Source organism: Andrena cerasifolii, chromosome 7 (genome assembly GCF_050908995.1).
Source record: "Andrena cerasifolii isolate SP2316 chromosome 7, iyAndCera1_principal, whole genome shotgun sequence".
Lineage (NCBI taxonomy): Eukaryota > Metazoa > Arthropoda > Insecta > Hymenoptera > Andrenidae > Andrena > Andrena cerasifolii.
In genome coordinates, this window is record NC_135124.1 from 11,809,310 (window position 1) to 11,827,822 (window position 18,513).

The following is an 18,513-nucleotide window of genomic DNA, read 5'->3' on the forward strand; positions in this document are numbered from 1 at the left end:
GAATTCCTGATTATCGCGTCGCGGAGGACCCTGCGATTTCGCATGGGCGGATATCTTTCTCGAGCCCTCGAGAATCGTTTCGGGGATTACACTCGCAGCCGAGGGTCGAAGGAGAACGCTGCCCCCTCTTTTCAGAATCTAATAATACCGGCAGCACCCGGTTAAACTCCCAGTTGCTCCTGCGTCTACCTCGGCGAACGGGTGAGCGAGGAACCATTCCGAGGAACCTTGGGACGCGCGAGTGGAGAATTTAATGAAATCTCGGGGAGAGAAAAAATGGTGGTGGATTCGGGAATGTTGGCTACGTTCCGTTTCCTTTCTTCCCGCCCTCTTGCGTAACCGTACTCGCCTCGGGGTAATAGGCGAGAAGAGGGCACGTATACGGACCACGATCCTTGTGTTCCTGTCTTCCTCTACCGCTCCGGCTCTCGCTCTCTCGCTCTTTCAAAGCCATCTGGCGCTGAAACGGCACGCGCTGTGAAACCAGCAAGCCGCTCAGCTTCCCTCCCTTCCATCGCCTAGTCACCGATCCACCCTCCGGCTGTCCCGGCACCCTCCGCCGACCCCCGCTAAAATCCAGCCACTTCGCCCAGCCTGATCGTACCGCCGCCCATCGTCCCTTCACCCTGCTACTTTAACGCGCACGTCACACGAGCCGCGGAACTTTGCGAGCGCGGAACGTAAGAACGGGGGTTGATAAACGGAAGCGACGGCAGAAAGGATTCGTAGATAGCGCGATTAAAAAGTTGCCGGCTTTGTAAATAATTGCCGTGCCGCGACACTCAAGAACTCTGACCTCCGTGGCGGGAACTTTACTACTCGCGTTATCGGCTGCTCGACCCTCGATAACGTATATCGAGGTCGCGGACGCGAGAACGCGCAGCGTACCGTTTAAATAATTCGGGGCGCGGGTTTCGCGTTCAAAGGAACGATACATGCATCGGGTTCCGTTTCGAATCCACTCGGCCGAGCAATCCGTTGATCGAATCAGAGGTGTAATCGTGAAATATGGTTTGAACGCTAGGCGTATCGGTTGACCCTCGATCGAACCGGACCGAAGACCCCGCGAGCCTGAGAGCAATTTGGCGGCGAGTGGTTCTTTACGCACAGCTTAACGGAAAGCTACGGAAGCTTATTACGCGGCAGGGAAACCCTAGGGGCGACCACTTCGAAGCCAAGGTTCGATGTAATTCGATTGAGCCTGGCGGTACATGCGCTGAAAATTCTTTGAGGACGCACTGGTGTTTACGTAAGACGGTACGTATGCATTAGCAACGGTTATCGCGCCCATTATGTTTGCCATAATGCGCTGCGTCGAGACAAGGCGATTACACCGAGGAGTAAAATTTAAAGCAGTTTAACACTCGCGCTCGCCGGCGAATAATTAACTTTGCGTTAGAATTATACGGGCCAACGGTATTGCGGTGCATCCCTGCGTGCGTTCCCACGTCGGACGACATATCGCATTCGATGCGTAATTAATCTCCCCCCCCCCCTCGGCGGGGAACGGAGTACCGGCGGAACGGAAGCACGAGGAGACTCGTGGATATCGAAATACCGGCCCAATAAACTGATACGGCTATTAAAGGTTATCGTCGACCCAATAACCACCAGCGTATTCTTTCGAGCACGGCTCTATTCGCGGATTAAAACGCGCACAGGGGCGCGGAGAAACGGCAATTGTTCGGCGGACGGGGATCGATATGTTGGTCTCGCGCGATCGAGCAGCGTGACAGCAACAAGTATCGCCGCGACAAGATAACGAGAGCGTTTTCCACGTAGTCCGAGGACGGACAAAACTCGCCGGGCTCGGCGTGACGCGGCGTCGAACGGCGGCGTTCGCGGCAAGAGGCGAAAAAGAAGATTGGACGCGATTGGGGTCGCGCAGAGGCGGAGAGCTGAAAGAAGGTCTGAGTCTTGCGAGGAGGAAAAGCGACGGAAAGAGAGCGTGCGAGCGAACCCACAGCGAACAGTTAGGTTCCCGAGTCAGAGAACCCAACAGGCGGCTGTCTGTCGAGCAAAATCAATGCGTGGCGGCGACAGGGAACTTTCCCCTCTCGCCCTTCCTCTTCCATCATGGTTCACTATCCTCTTTCCACCTTCAACCATGCCGTGACCAACCCTCTTCCCTCGTCCCTTCTCCTCTTTCGATCTTCCTCCTCTCTTTCTGCCTTTCGTTTGCTCCCTCCTGCTCAACCTCCGACGTACAAACGCGCCCGTCCGTGCTCACCCTCGCTTCAACCTACCACCGCGTACGCGTATTCACGTTCACGTCCGCGTCCACCAACACCCTCCCAAAGGCACAGCCGACCCCCAGGAGGCTAATAAGCTGTATTATTTTTATCACGGCCGAGCGAGGGTGATTCCACGTCGGACGTTAAGAACGATTCACCTCCGCCTCCCACAGAATCGACCTGACGCGTCTCCTCTTTGCCGCCCCTTCCCCGGAAAGCTGATCGGCGGCCCAGTAAATAGATCTTGTTAGACTCTCGAGGAATTGTGCGTCATCGAGACAGTCCGCGCGATCTATCGACCACTGATTTCATGGATTTACCTGAAAGAGCTCGGAAAAGCTGCTCGTCACGAACGATTCGAAGTGTGCCGACCTGGCCGAGTCTTCGAGATCCACGAAGCAACGTGCGCGCCAGAAGGTGTAGCTATTTGCAGGAGGTTCAAAAGAGGCGGTAGAAAGTTCCGGGCGCGAAAAAAGTGTCAGCAAAGACAGCACATTTTACGCTAGCTGCATCGGCAAGCAGAAGAGAGAGAGAGCGTAACTGGAATGTTACTTGAAATGAAACGAGCCGTGGAGTTGGCCGCGAGTGCTCGCAAAAGCTACTCGGCACGCCAGTCGGTGGTTAATTATTAACACGAGCCAACAGAGGGGCCGCCGCCGCGCGTACCTCGCACTAAGAGGGTGCACGTAGATGTGCGAGCAACGGGCGCGGGGGTGTGTAGCGCTGCGGTATTAACCCGCGAGCCATCAAAATGTAAATATCACCGTGGATATCTGATTAAAGCGTCCCAGTTCCCGCGTCCAGCTCGAATTAAAAGCGTCGCTCCGACAACGAATTATCGATAGACGAGGAGAGACGGTCGTCCCGCCTTCGCTCCTTCCTCCGGCTCATTTTCCGCGCGCCTCGCAAGGAAATAGCGAAACGCGCTGGAGAATCATGAGCGCGAGAAGTTGTAAAGGCACGAGTCCCTAGAGCGCAGGAGTTTGATTAGCTACGGGTTCGTTCGTCGGGCGGGAAGTTTAAGTCGAGACCTGGCACCGATTTGGCGGTAGAAAGTGTACGCGCCGAAATCGAGCCTTTTGGCTGCGCGCCTGCCGAGAATACGTGAGCAACTCCGACGTGGTACTTCGAGCGACAAGGAGCGAGAAAAGCAGTCGATAACGTTGATATCGATCCCCAAAGGAAGAGGAAAACGAGCTCTTCACCTCGCTCCCTCTGATTGCTCTCCCGGTGTGAGAGAGAGAGAGAGAGAGAGTGAGAGAGAGAAGTAGAGAGAGGGAGTGAGAGTAAAGGAGGGTCGTGCTGGGTAGAAGTTACCTACGTGTATATACAATATATACATATACATGTACGTATATACGCATATCTCTCTCTCTCACTCTCTCTCTCTCTCTCTCTCTCTCTCTCTCTCTCTCTCTCTCTCTCTCGCTCGCTATGTGCCGAGGTATAAGGAGACGATGATGTCCTGCCTGCAGGTTTACCAGTACAGGAGAGTCGTGTTGACGAGAAACGACAGGACTGGCTCCCTAATTCGAATTTAGGTGTTGGGCGGGTTGGCAAGTGGGCGCAATGCGGTGTCATGCTGCGGGCGTTTGCTCTTTCTCCTCTAGCCCCTCCTATTTCTCCGTTGCACCCTCCATCCTGGTCTCGCTCTCCTCCACTTGCCCCCTTTAACTATCAACGAGCACTACCACCCCCTCTACCGAACCCTCCGTTAAGTCCTTCCAACACCTCAAACCGCCTACTTCGTCTAAGCTAGATCGACCGACCTTAATCGACCTCCTGATCTCGACGATCGTGTTTCCTGGAAACGTCGTTTTCTCTCAAACGAGCGCACGCTTCTTGCCCCGGAATCTGTGTCCCGACCAACTCTAACTCTTCGCCACTCGATCGATCCTTTCACCCATTTCGCAGAAGATTTCGAAAACCAGAGTGCCTTTCATCCAAGGGTACGGGAAACAAGCGAATGAACGTGCAAGAGGCTACCTTTCTACGGCACTCTTGTGTCGCATCTGGAGAACCACAAGAATTATTTATTTATAGACGGACGTCGTCCCGGCTGTACCGTCCGGGTGTTTCCTACGCGCACTTTACATACCCGACTCGAAAGCAAAAATTGCTCGGCCAGTCTTGTCGAGTGTAAGTTTACGACTTCTAAATAGCAGGCCTGCGCAGGGGCGTTATACGATCGCCGACGTAAACTCGAGGAAACTTACCTTTCTGTAAGAGAGCATCCCGTGCACGGCTGGTAAGCCAAAGCGATAAAAAGAAGAAAAGGTGCGATGGACTAACAGCGGTGAGGCGGCAAAGTAGCCTGTCTGTGCGGAATTTTGTTTCCACGGAAAATATACGCGCCACGCAGAGTTGAATTATTACAGAAAATTCACTGAAAATTGTTCGAATGTTGTGCGATATATACGTGCAAAGATTTTAACGGCTTTAAATAATCGCTAAGCGACACCCTCGGGTATCGTTGGGTCAGTGGTTCGGTTGTAAGAAAAAACCTTGGGTTAAAATAATTTTGGAGTAACGCGATTGATACTCTGGGTACGGGTTTGGACCGATCGTATCATCGAGCAAGTCTTACGGCGCAGAAGATATTTTCTCGCTCGTAATTCGAAGGAATGGGGAGAGATCCAGAAGACCGAAAAAAAAAAAAAAAGAAAGAAAGAGGGATAACAGAGGAAGGAACGAATTCACTCGAACGCAAACCATCAGGCCCTCCTCTTGGATGGTTCTCAACCGTCAGTATCCTTTTGTCTGTTGGATTTTTAAGAGCTCCACTCACGTCTCATCCACTCGCCCCCTGTCTCGATCCCTGCTCCGCCGTACCGACCACCCTCGCGTCTCCAGATATATCATTGTGTCTTTGTTCAGCTACGTATACACGTATACCTCGTATGTATGTCCCACCCGTTAGATTCACTCTATACGAGACGAAGATGCGAAACGCGCCCGTTGTTTCAGCGTCAGCTGCGAAAAGAATTCTACCTTTCCCCCCCCCCCCCCCTCTTCGTTTCAGATTCTATAGTAAACGCGAGCTGACGAAACTTTATACGATCCTTTGTCGAATTAATGCTGGTTAACGATATCGCGTAACCAGAATTTGAAATCTAATGGTTTCTGAGAAATATTACACCGACACGCAGACACTGTAAGGCGTTCGACTCGAGTGACTCCGGGGAGGTGAATGCATACGTTTGAGATAGCGTTAAAATACAGACAGATAACCTTAGCGTGTCTGGCAAATGTTTGACCACCGAACAGCTTTCGTTATCTGCAGCACTTATGCGCTTAATCTTTGTATATATGTACATAGGTCTGCAAATAAAGGAAAAGAGCGGCAGCAAATAAAGAACACCGCTTACTTTTCTCGATGTATCGTTCCTGTTATATACCTCCCATTCCGTCTGCGCGCTGCCCACGGTTTCGTCCAATATTTTTAGCGACCGGTCCCGGAAAAGTAGGATGTAAAAAGCGGGGAGAAATTTGTCACTCACCTTGTTCTTTTTCCGGAACCTTCGTCGAAACCTTCTTGTCCGGTGCCTTGGGGGAACAGTTCTTCCGCGCTGGTCTAACGGTTAACGTCGACGGGACCTACGTCACAAATGTTGAACGTACGTTAATGAAACGTTCGTGCAGCGGTGCGCAAGCACTCACAAATGTTGAATTGTTGGAAAATAACTCACCACTTTCTCGGATCGTTCACCGGACGGCAATCGAGCGATAGCCGCGTCGGGGCTGTCTTCGGGCGGTGGTGGCTGCACTATCCAATTGTATTCGCGTTTTTCAATTGGTAAGCCCCATCGTTCGTATTCGAGACTTTGGGTGCGCAACGTTTCGTAACAGTCCAAACAGACCACCGCAAAGTCCCCGTTTTCCAGTAACAAACTTTTCTCCGGTTGTCTGTGGTACCTCAGGAAGGGGAAATCTTTCACAAGTAGCGCTCTGACCCGTTTTCTGTACGTTGTAATACCGCAAACGTAGCAGCAGTAGTCGTGAGTATTGTACTGTCTTTCAGCGGCATTCACTTGCTGACCGGTAGGGAGAGATTCGTATCGGCGCCACTGAGCCAACAGCGAGTGATAACAGAACGTACACACAAGTGCGGAACCATCCTCCCGAAGTTGCTCAGCGTTCGGCGGGGATTGGTGACGTAATAATTCGGGGAAAAAGGGCGCGTTACGACCCTGAGGACGACCGTACAACACTCTTGCAAGCGTTAAGTCACTATGCAAGCCACATAGGAAACAATAGATGGAACTGCTCGATGTGCCTGGATTGCTACCAAACGTTCGATCTGAACTAGAACTCGGTGGGGTGGCGATTGACCGGTTCACATCGCCGTTTGGATGTGGACTAGGAATATCATACCTGAATAATCAAAGAGAGAAAGAGAAAGAGAGAGAGAGAGGGATAGATTCGAGACGGGGGGTTGAAAGCGAATCTGAGCACTGTTTTTAAGAGCGAGAACTAACCTGCGACGTTCTAAAGGAACTCGTTCGGCATCCATACTTTCCCATTGTTGGGCAAGATGATTCACGCAATGACTGCAAGCCAACACTCTGCCATGACTATCCATACAGGCATTCTCCGAGGTGCGTGCCATTCCCCTTAAACAGGGAAAATGCATGGCGTGCGAATTCATTCCCTCCGGGCTTGTGGACAACCTTTTAAGAGAACACGATAACGATTAATAACGTCCTCGATGAGATTTGCGGATAGCTACGGTTGTCCAATGATCATACCATTCCATATGATTGCGAGGGTACAGTCTCTCACAAATATAGCACCTATAGTTCTGGCCGAGAGCAACGGTTCCGTTTTCAGCGGGACCATTGTTCGGCGAGTTTCGTTGCCCGGGTGTGGGTCCTTTTACCGTGCCGCTGCGTTGCTTGTTCGTGGCAACAGTGGACTTGTTCAAATCATACGGTTTGAAACGAATATCGCTGCCGGCGGAATTAGCCGGGGACTTGGCCACCGCGGGTCGCGGCGAAGGACCTTGCTGTCGGAAATCCACACTCTGCCCCGAGGGTTGGGCCTCGTGATTCTCTCCGCCGAATACTTGCTGTTTCTGCGGTATAGCTTTGTAGCATATCGAGCAGACTTGCACCATCCCCTGAGGACTAATGGGACTAGCTCCTGCTGGAGGCCTCAGGGAATAAATAAAAGGATAGTACGCCTCCTTCTCGGGATTAGGACAGCAGTAAAGAAGTCTAATACTGGACGAAGGGTACTCGAGTGCGCAAGTGTAACAAATGAAGGTGGTTGTATCCATTGCAGGTGCTTGTCGTTTGCGGAGCGTGTAGTTTCGATCACCGTGCGGTACCCCCTGCCGAGTATATGCCTTCCATTGTAACAGAAGGTGATTCTGACACGCCGAACACGCCTAGAACGAAAAGCGCCAAGTTTTTTCACAGGCTATGGTGTGATCGTTATGGGAATATAGACTTAAGCAATAGACATGTACCTGTACACGACCGGCACTGTCCATAGGTCGACTTCTACTTGGCCTTGGATGAAGCATTAGAGAAGGAAAAAACGGCGGGGGACTGGCGGATGGATGTGGCGGAGTTGGCAGTGGTTTTGCTGCAATATGACTAAGTGACCCTCTTTTGAATTCATCCCCACATACGTAACAGACTTCCGTAACTGAATTTTTGTCTGGCATCGAGAGGTCTAAGATGTCAGTGCCGACACTTGACGAGGATCCACCACTGTAAATGGCTGTAATCGTACGACCAAATAAACACGAAGCACTCGATTCACAGCAGCGGAAAATTTGTCCGATGTGCTCCGAACGAACTATACACCGTCGCGTTGCCCGTAGCCTACTCTGACACAGTAATTTTCACGACTTTATCCCTACGCTTTAAATGTGCAACAGCGACAATTTCATAGTTCATCATTTCCCCGGTTTCAACAGATTGATTTCGAGTGACCTAGTTATCAGCGAGACCAGCAGACTAATGAGTATCAGATCAGCGGAATTAAATCTCAAGAGGTCGAACAAGTTAAACGCGCACTGATGACGGGCATCATAATTTAAATTAAACGTATTTTTGTCGCTTAATCTATGGGACTGTTAACCTTTATTTACAAACATTTACTCTACTGAACGGAAGAATCGTATCTGCCAGAAATAATGCAATTCATTCATTTACTGCCAAAACACTATTAAACGCGATATAACTGCCTTACTGCCTTCGCATTGAAACTCTTTACTCCGGGCTCTCATATCTATCGGACTTTTTCGGACCAAACGCGCATCATAAGATATACATATGCACAGTTAAGAATTCAAGACATATCGACGACGAAAGTCGAATACATTTAAAATATCAACTCACGTTGTGGCTGTGGCGGTAAAGTTGGTTGCGGTGCGGGCGAACTCCGGGGTGCGTGTCTTAGGTCCAATGCAGCTTCATTGGATATTCTTGAATCCTCTACTGGCTGTCGAGGGCTCTGTAGCCTTTGATGGGGCGATTGCAGTCTTTGATGGGGAGATTCCATAGTAAGCCTTGCTTGTTCTAAGTGTCTGTGCGTCTCTGCCGTGTTAGAATGTGGTCTTGGCAGTTCGGCAATAGAATTCGATGGTGGCCTCGTTTGTTCCACCCTAGGCGACGGCGAATTCGGAGGAAGTCGCGGGGAGATCCCGACCGGTCGATTCTCCGGTCTCAGCTGTGGCGCTTGATCATTAGTTAAGCCAAGAACTTGAGCCGCGTATTCTCCCTGAAGGGCCATCTCAGCTCCAGTAAAGGGTCCACCATCGCATCTTTTCAGCCAATAAATTCGTTGACTATGAGGTCTAGCGTCCTGCTCGTAACTTTCCCATTGTTGTAGAAGCAAGGCATAGCAAAGACTGCATGCCTTAACGGCTCCGCCTCTGACCCCTTCGCCGCGATAGCCGGCAGGTGGTTCGTGGGATTCGAGAAATGGGAAATAAGGTTCGTTCGGGGCATCGCCTGGGCTTGGCTTTACTTTGAGCCAGTACTGTTCTCCGTGGCCCACTGTACCACAAACAAAACAAACCCTAGCGCCTCCGCTCTCCTCGGAGGGTGGATTTGGTTGTGGATTCGTAAGCGATTGCCCATCCAGTCCCGGCTCATTTTTCACATATAGTTTACTTTCCATCATGTCAGGAAACCATCGGGTCTCTTCAACGCCCTTTTATATATCTTTGTTTGGCACGCATATACGATCACAAGTCAGAGCGATCGACAATACTTTTCAATTTCACGCATTTCTGAAAATATAAAAATATTTCGGTTAGTTCGAGTCGCGATTGTGCTTATTTAATACTGCACGCGTCAAGCGAAGGTGTAAAGTATAACAATGTGAAGCGTAGAAGGTTGACATTATCAAAAGTGTTCTTTGGGGGTGAAGAGTGTCAAGAGAAAGGGAGTTCGACGGATATTATGTCACAGCGTGTAAGAAAATTCGTGGCGCGCGAGCAAGTTCTATTGGAGTGCAGCTATGATCTTACTTTTTATTCAGAATGCACGGTTGCTCAATGTGTCAAACCAGATTTGTGTTCTAATTGCATAACATCTAATAAAAACATGAAACAACGCATTTTTATATGCCGAGGCCAATGCGTCGGTTCCAACTACGTTGAAGACGAACACAACAGAAGTCAGTTGGGTACAGTTTAATGCCCTAAATTACATGTAAACACTGATAACTACACATAAAGTATACCAAATGAAACTTTTTACAGAGTATGCTGCACATGTAATCCGACACTGGATTTAAGGGGATGATTAAAGCATCAGCATTATCTTGTGGAAAATACATATTCCGAACAATAAACACAATGCGTGGTTAATCGTCGTAAACTCTTATCGTTAGTAAAGTATTGGAACGTGCGATGCTTTTAGAATATCGTAACATGTGGTATTTTTGGAGCATTGCTACATCGACGTTTACCGACACCGACCATAAAACACTTTCTCGGACATCGGTATTAAGAGAAAAAGCTCTGAAAGGCCTCTCTGTTTGGCTGGTGGTGATAATAATTGCGTATAGAATACGATTGAAGCACAGCTAAGGAAGAAACACGAGCAAACCACGAAGGTAAGCATTTCGGAATAAATCGATCGAAATACGAGGCTCCATCGGAAACGAAAACACTGTTAACAGAAAGAACAAGGAAACGGTATTACTTTCACGGAATGCCTCAAAGTTTTTTCCGTGAAAGAAGAAGAAAACGTGACTTGCTCGAGAATATTTAACGCAATGGTGGCACATTGGTCAGGAGCGATTTGTATATCAATGTTTCTACGATTCGAATCGGGCATAGTGGGATGGTTCGGAACTGGAGGAATTCGTGATAAAGTCGAGGGAATTTCGACGAGAAAATGATGGGAAGGTTTGCAGGAATGAGACGTTAGAGATCGCGGACAAAAGAGCCGTACACTGGGTCTCGCTACCGAAATACGCAGCCACGGCACTTTCGTACGCACAGTTTGCATTTTACGCGAAACACTCACGTTTTCACAGTTCGGGAGGAGTGACCACCGCATCGCTACTTCGTGCTGGTGATTTCGGTTGGCGATACGTCTTGCTTAGGCGAAGCAGAGCTTCCTTATCTCGGATTCTAGTCTCTGCCATACGTGCTCGAGCACCACACCGAGTTGCGGGGTGTCACCTTCGAAATAATGTTGTGCCTCGTCACACTCATATTTACATGTACCGTGCACCGTCTCACGCGTCCCGGATCCGTATCACACAGTCGCATACGTCGAAAGTATAATAAAAGAGGTTGCGCGACTATGAAAAATACATTTTCTGATGGCACAGCACCGCGACTTTGGCTCAATTCACCGCCATGTTGCAAAATTGCAATCCGCTTCCCATGATGCCACGCAGCTTCGTCATATGACAGTGATGCTCCGTTCACCAATCGGATCGCGCGACGCATGCGCGCTCGCGCCACTTGCAACTGAACTGCCGCTAACAATATTTCGGCGCGAGCTTTGAAATTTTTTTTCCTCAAACGCGTCCCAACAATTTCATAGTTGTTATGTAATGTTTATTATTTACTGGATTCCGTATAAATCGTTTCTTCTAACTGCTTTGACGATCGCGGAAGTTGCGTAAACAGCGAATTAAGATTAAACGCCAGACGTAAGTTTGAATAATTCAAAAACATCGACCATTGATCTAGTAACCAATCAGCGCGTCCCTTTGCTCTTTCAATTCAGTTGCATTCTCTGTAAGTGTTTCGCTCGATCGCGGAGCGTAGTCAGTCTCGGATAAATTCTGAATTTTCGGTATACTAATAGTAATTTAAGCTGACTTTTGGGATCTACTCACCATTCTGAGGGGCCGGGTCTTCTACCACTTCATGGCCATGTGAGTACTTACATCATAACGCTATAAAATGAATAACGAAAAATGAAAAGTTCAGCGGCGATCGATTTGCATTCCGCGTGCGCGTGATAATGCATCGATTGATTCGTAGGGCTCGTTACAAAGCTGTTAAAAAGAATCGTTTATAAATGTCAGAGCAAAGTATTTTATGCACAAAGAATGATATGGGACTTTATTCTGCCACGTGCAATAATCGTACAAGTCATAGAATTCGAATGGTTCCCAATGTTCGTGCATGGGTTCACGCCATTTTGACGTTGGTTATTACACTTGAAACAGTAAGGGGGAGTGAAATGCAAAACGAAAGTGCATGTTTCATAGTATTTAATCAACAGGTGGGGACATTGTACCTTTATAATGCGAAAAATGATTTTTCATAGATTGTGTCGTTTTCATATGTATAACACCACTGTTGAAGTGGATCCTGATATAATACTAAAAAATAATTGGAAATACTTGAAAAATACTCTTTGCAAATGATAATTCTTAGAAATCCATTCTCTCCGATATCTTTCATCTCTACCATACAGATCTCTCTAACATCTACGATAATTTCGGATTTCTTCGTTTACATGTTTTTATACAGAGAATTAATCACAAAAAATCGTTACTTTTATTATGACGGCGTTATTGTTAGCGGATAAACGCATAGTGGTGGTAGAAATTCTTTCTTGTTGCCTCAAGACGACGTACCACTATAATTTACAAAACAGTTTCTCATAGCCCTGTCACTTTCACATACTAAAAGCCCATTGACGAGTGCCATTTGCGTATTTAGAAAATCCTCGAGAAAATATCCATGTGTTCGATACCGCGGGATTATACGTTCGCGAAATTTTGCCGCACAGAAACTTCTTATTGCGTTTACGTCTAACGAATCACTCGAATCGATACCTGACTCGCAGAAGCAGCGTAATCACAATTTTCTTAACCAGTAGGATATAAAAATACTAATGGAAACTAAGGGACGTAGTAGAATGAGGATGTAAAGCCCTAAACGCGCGAGGAAAAAGGGGATTACGTTACTCTGACTTAAAACGAGAATGTTGCCGGTAATCGGCATTAAACGTAGCGGCATGTAAAAACGCTATTATCCATTTCTCTTATAAATAATTATAAACTAGGTCTGCTTTGCATTGATGAATGACTACAACGATTTCCTTTGTTTCTTTCTCATTCTCCCGTTCCATCCTTGCTTTCAACACGCATGCAAGATTCATAAGATCCTACTTGTAGATAATCGATTTAACTCGACCGCAGAGCTGTCGACGATGGTAACGATAAGAGTGTTGTCGATCGAGGACAAGAAAGAAGGGCGAAGAGAAAATAAATAATAATACGAAAATATTCACCCGCTTGTTGGGCTAAAACGCTTGGCGCCTTGCATACTCTGCTCGTTTGATTCGGAAACAGCCTTAACAGCCTTCTTTCGTGTTCCTTTCGAAACGGAATTATCGGTGAATTAACTTTCGCACGCCGGACGCGCACCAATTAACGCGTGTTTCTTTTTTATTATGACTTACTTTTAAAGAGATGGCAAACACGCCGAGTTCGTTAAATCAGATTTGACATTTGCTGAACTCGTGACTTTTACTCTCGCTCGACCCTATCGCGGGTTATCTCTCTTATTTCTTATGTACATATAAACAGATATTACTGTAACAAGGTTTCCTTCTCGCACAGCACGTTTCAATGGGGAAAACAGTCGTACGCGACGCGTTAATCAACTCTCGCGAGCATTTCTCCACTATCGGACAATCGTCCATCCACGTGAACGGAATCGTGCGCGAACATCTCGTCGCGTGATTAACGAATCTGTCGCCCGTATCGAGCAACGGTATAATTAGACGAACGTGGTTCAACATTCCCGAGCTTTTTCAATGAAACGTTCTTTACGAGAAGCTCCGTTATAGCAGTCGTTTTGTAAACGAGACTGCGTACGCATAATGGATAACGTGTATTATGTTAAAAATATGAAGGGTCACTGGTTTCGATAAAACCTCTTCACCCGAGTGCCCCGGGACCGTAGTATCTAAATGAGAGTCGATACACGTTGGAAAAAAAAGAGCATACAATCTATCCACGAGGAACAAACATATCGAAACGTATTGTAAACAACAATTAAATAAAAAAAAAGAAGAAAGAACTCATTGGTCCGATTGTCGTTAAAGAATAAAAATCTATACAGGCGACGCATCGAATTTTGCGCGTAAATTATACTATAGTTCCTTGAAAATAATCGGCAGCACTGCTTGTCGGAGATCAATGCTGCTAATAGCACTTTTCGGTCGATCAATTAAGAAGTAGCGACAGTATCGTTACTATCCAATTAAGAAGTTAGCGATAACATCGTCATTGCTCGCGACATCGTTATAAATTGGTAGATAAGCCTTTAAACGATATAATCTTCGTCAATGTCGCGATCGATACTCGCGCGTTTCCTCTTTCTTTTTCTTCATCACAGTACCAACGAACAGTCCGAATGTTCTGCGGCGTTCGAGCAATTGGAAATTCAGATAGACAGCCGATTCCACGAAGAGTGACAGAAATTTCTAGAACCGATCCTCGCGTGAATACAAATGTTCGAGTTTTGCGGAAACTAATGAGTCGCGGAGCAACGCTCGCCCCGGCTAATCGGATTGCCGGTTAATGGAATTAACGGTCTCCTACTGCGTTCCGCTCGTAACTTGTTCGTAATAAAACAACGATAAGTCGAATCGTAGGGGATCCGTTCCACGGGCCATTTCAATAGGTTCTCTCGATTTGACAAATAAACATCCCGAAGATCCTTTGGAACACGGTCAGTCTTCCAACGCGGCGTTCTCAAATACCGTTGTTACCGTTCACCGTGGTCTCGGTGCCCAAAGTCCTCTTCTGGATCTCCTCCGTGGAGGCCTGGCCGCCGAACACCGGCTCGATGGTTTCCAAGATCGATTTGGATGGGTGCTTGTCGAGGTGCGTCAGCTCGATCGGAAGATAGATCGTTCGACAATGGTCAATGTCCGCTCGACAAAGTGGACAACGCTCGCAGCGTCTGGCGCAATCCAAACAAGCCACCGCGTGCCCGCAGGGAAACAAGGCGGTGTCCAAACTGCGATCCATGCAAATCCGACAGAGCATCGCGTCCAATAATCTTGCCAGGCATTCCCGAGATTCCTGCAAGTCAAACAGAGCCGATACAATTACAGCTGTTATTTTCCGCGCCTCTAGTCGGTCCCCGGTTGCCGCGTATAATTTGTCCGAGTACCTTGCACTTGGGATCCTCGCAATCACCGCAGTCGTGCTTCTCCAAAATCTCCTTCTCCTCCGGCAAGCTGACGGTCGTCGCCTCGCAGTACAACGCGCGTCGCGCGTTGTCGTACACCTCTCGGCACGTTCGGCGAATATCGAACACGTACTTTTTCCCCAACGACGAGTCCTCGTTGAAGATCGAGATTATCGTGCCCTGGCAAATCCAAAAGAGATCAGTCTTGCACGCTGCGCGTAACAGTTACGCCGGGCAGGGTTAATAGGGAAGAGCAGGGGATTTCGACTTACCTTCAAGTCTCGTATAAATTGAGCAGTCACCGCGCTCCTCACCGTCTCGCAACTGTAAAATGCGTGCTTCTCCGTGATCGCCCGGTACAGTCCGCTGGCGGATTGACTCGAATCCAATTTAAAGTTCAAGGAAGTCTCCTCGCCGTCGAGGGAAAGGTAAACCAAATGAAACATTCGACGTTGAGACGTTGCGCTCTGTATGGCCGTGTACGGTATGCTGGAAAATAAAGAGCAATATGTAGGTACCGCGTGCGTAGAAGTTGGAGGGCCGACGGGGGATTAAAGTTTCAACGGAGCGTAGATTGCAGAAATTCTTCGCCAGCTACGCAGTGGATTTTATTGAAAATCTCAGTGCCGAGACTCCGCCGTCCGGAGACTGCTTTCAATGAAATATCATTCGCCCTATCTCTCCTGCTGTTCCGCAAAGTGGCGGAACCAGGTTGCCCCTACCGAGGGTAAATGGCACCCTCGGCTACGAGTCGATAGTCGCTATACAGTCGGATATATAGCGTAATTTGTTACCCGAGATAATTCTGCACGCGAGCACGTTCAGCTTAGCACGGAGCGATTGTTTCACGTACTTTTGCGTTTCCTCGTCTTCGCTGCGATAAACCGTGATCCCGTGAGGTCCAACCCCGATCATGGATACACCGTTGTAACCGAATTTGCTGTGAAACATTTCCTGACCGAATGTATCCAGATTCGATATGTCCTTCAGCAGCCAATACTCGGCGGTGGAGGTTTTCATGCCCTGGACAAAAGAGGAACACCGATTATTATAATATTTATCGCGCGTCTGCAAACTGACAGCAAAGGGATCGATTGAAACTGGCCTTAGAGGGTTGCCTACCGTCAGGAGGTAGAAAGAGAATCGATTCTTTGGGAATTTATTCCAGAAAGTACATACATATTTTTTTGCAATGGTTTTTATATTCAAATGAGGGACACTTTAACAGGTTATTATATTATGTTTTGGTATAAAAATATGTAGTTATTTTACAAAATTACAATTGATTTCCCGGAAGCTGCTTTTAGAACGGTGACCACGATTTCTCCTAAATCGTTTCACCAATCGCTCTGAAACTTTGTAGGTTTCTTCTAGACATTCAAATCTAGTCTTTAATCGAAGCATTTGTTTTTCCAATGCATAGTTTTTATTTTATGGATGAAAAATGAGTGTTCCTTCTACGAAAATCGAACGTTTCACTTTAAACATCTGCCATTTGGTCCTAGATTAATATTTTATAAAATGGAACGATTAAATACTAGATAAACTATTGTAGTAACTAAATAACTAAATATTTTTATACCAAAACATAACGTAATAACCTGTTAAAGTGTCCTTCATCCGAATAGAAAAGCCATTGCATAAAAGTATGCACGTACTTTCTGAAATAAATTCCCAAAGAATCGATTCTCTTTCTACCTCCTGACGGTAGGGTAACCCCTTAAAGAAAGGAAGGCGACAGCTATCGATGCGACGTGGAATTAATAATGCCGAACCTTGATTTCTTTGTGCTGCTGAACTATCCGGTGCAGAAAATCCTGAGGTTTCGGCTCGCTCTGTTCCGCCGGCTGTATTTGACAGCACTGGGAATAAAGTGCATGCGGTGGCGATAGTGCATCGTAATCACCTCCATCGGCTTGGGCTATCAGAGCGACCAAACGCGCCACGGAGCACCAATCCGAGACCTTTAATCTCCCCTCGACCAGCTCCAAACGAGAGTGCAAGTAGAACTGATGCCTGCAATCAAAGGAAACAGAAAGAATCATTAGAGCCTGCATCGACACGGTCGGGGCGATTAATCGCGATTAAGTTGGAAACGAAACCCGACTCATCCGCGGCAAAATACGGCGCCTAGCCACCAGTCGGCAAGATTGATCGCCTTTCCTTGAAACAGCAAAACATTGCAGCATTTTCCAAGGGAGAACGGAGAGAGAGAGGGGGGGGGGAGACTGCAACGGGCGGTGATAAATGTTATTAAACGCGGTAGACTATAAAGCAACGTTCGACGATACGGCAAAGCCACGTGATACGCGTTTGTTTATTTCCACGATTACTTTTCAGCCGGCCCAACTTCCAGCACAATGGCTGCCGTTCAATTCGCTATGCTTTTATTCGTCCCCGTAAAAATCTTGAATAATTGAAGTATCCGCGGTAATCCCGGTCGGATATAATACCCTTTTGGAAAATGATTTAGCCGAGGCTGTTCCCGCCGCAGCGGGGGGGAAAAAAAATTTATCGTCGGTACTTTTATCCAGAGGGGTAATAACGTCGCGTGTCGGCCAGGCTGGCTCGGTCCTCGGTCCGAGCTATAACGCACCGGCCAACCGCGAAATACGGCTACTTTGCGAATCCGTTTCCGCAGTTGCTTTCCGCGCGACAGTTACATTAATGGAAAACGCAACAGGAGATCCTGACGGACAATCCTTAACGTGGCTGGGTAGCTCGCAGGCCACGAGAGAATTTCATTTGTATAGACGTAAACTGTGCGACAGTAAATCGGGGCGGAAGCGTTTGAGAAACTACATCGGTGCGGTTTTGTGGACGTCCTTCGTTGGCCGTATTTACTCCGTTGATCGAGACAGACAGAGTTTCCACGAGCTTCGTCAAACACGAGTCGCGTTAGAAGGCAAACTCGTACGTAAACTCGTACGTCCGGGCTAGCGCAATTCCAGCGGAGCCGCCGTTCATGAAAAGTGACGTCGAGTCCGATCGACTAACAATGAGAAATTAATGGCTCTCCAACGGAAATGGAAGCTCGTTTACGGATTTCTCGGTGGAACGAGGAACATTGAAATTCTGATTGACTGTCGCCGAGCCATTAATAGATTAATACAAGAGGTACCGACGATAATGAGCTGCGTTTCCGTGGAACCGTTGCCCCTTCGCCGTGTAAAGTTTCCGTCGTCCCGCGAGAAGATGAAAACGTTAGAATTTACCGTGGCCATTTGCTTGGGCGTTGGGACGGGCTTCGAGCAGCGGGCGAGGGTGGAGACACGACCCTGCCCGAAACATCGTTCTCGCCAGATACAACTTATCGCCGGTCACAAAGTTCGATATGTGTGACCTATGTATACCAGGAAGCCGGAGGGAGAGAGCGAGGGAGGGACTGAACGGACCAAGTGACATTTGTCATCGCGAAGAAGATATTGGTTCCGGGCGAAGTTGCACAACAGTGGAGCGAGTGCTGGGAACTCTGTGGGTGGACGACTTATTGTTAACAACTGCGCGAAAGGAAATCCGCTGACGGAAGCTGGAGAATTCCGTGGCATATTCTTCCGCGAGATCGTAAACGCGATCTCGCGAAGAACACACGCGCTCCGCATCAGTCACGGAGCCCTCGAATATTCTCCCTTGTTTGTC

The 18,513-nt window shown here is 47.9% G+C and overlaps 2 protein-coding genes across 2 annotated transcripts in view; both read right to left on the minus strand.

Moving 5' to 3' along the window:
• The window catches only part of Px (MAP7 domain-containg protein plexus), a 61,676-nt gene extending 50,613 nt beyond the window's left edge, over nucleotides 1–11,063 (minus strand). The window contains exons 1-7 of the mRNA XM_076816010.1: nucleotides 10,727–11,063; nucleotides 8,585–9,480; nucleotides 7,705–7,961; nucleotides 6,983–7,623; nucleotides 6,713–6,904; nucleotides 5,924–6,608; nucleotides 5,735–5,831 (exon numbers count right to left, since the gene is read on the minus strand). Of these exons, the coding sequence (XP_076672125.1) occupies nucleotides 5,735–5,831; nucleotides 5,924–6,608; nucleotides 6,713–6,904; nucleotides 6,983–7,623; nucleotides 7,705–7,961; nucleotides 8,585–9,371 (2,659 nt within the window). The 5' untranslated portion in view covers nucleotides 9,372–9,480; nucleotides 10,727–11,063. The remainder of the gene's footprint in view (nucleotides 1–5,734; nucleotides 5,832–5,923; nucleotides 6,609–6,712; nucleotides 6,905–6,982; nucleotides 7,624–7,704; nucleotides 7,962–8,584; nucleotides 9,481–10,726) is intronic.
• Nucleotides 11,064–11,918: 855 nt separating this feature from the next.
• Dnr1 (E3 ubiquitin-protein ligase defense repressor 1) overlaps nucleotides 11,919–18,513 on the minus strand; it is an 81,010-nt gene continuing 74,415 nt past the window's right edge. Inside the window, exons 3-7 of the mRNA XM_076816030.1 lie at nucleotides 16,650–16,890; nucleotides 15,728–15,897; nucleotides 15,147–15,363; nucleotides 14,857–15,054; nucleotides 11,919–14,765 (exon numbers count right to left, since the gene is read on the minus strand). Coding sequence (XP_076672145.1) covers nucleotides 14,433–14,765; nucleotides 14,857–15,054; nucleotides 15,147–15,363; nucleotides 15,728–15,897; nucleotides 16,650–16,890 — 1,159 coding nt within the window. The 3' untranslated portion in view covers nucleotides 11,919–14,432. The remainder of the gene's footprint in view (nucleotides 14,766–14,856; nucleotides 15,055–15,146; nucleotides 15,364–15,727; nucleotides 15,898–16,649; nucleotides 16,891–18,513) is intronic.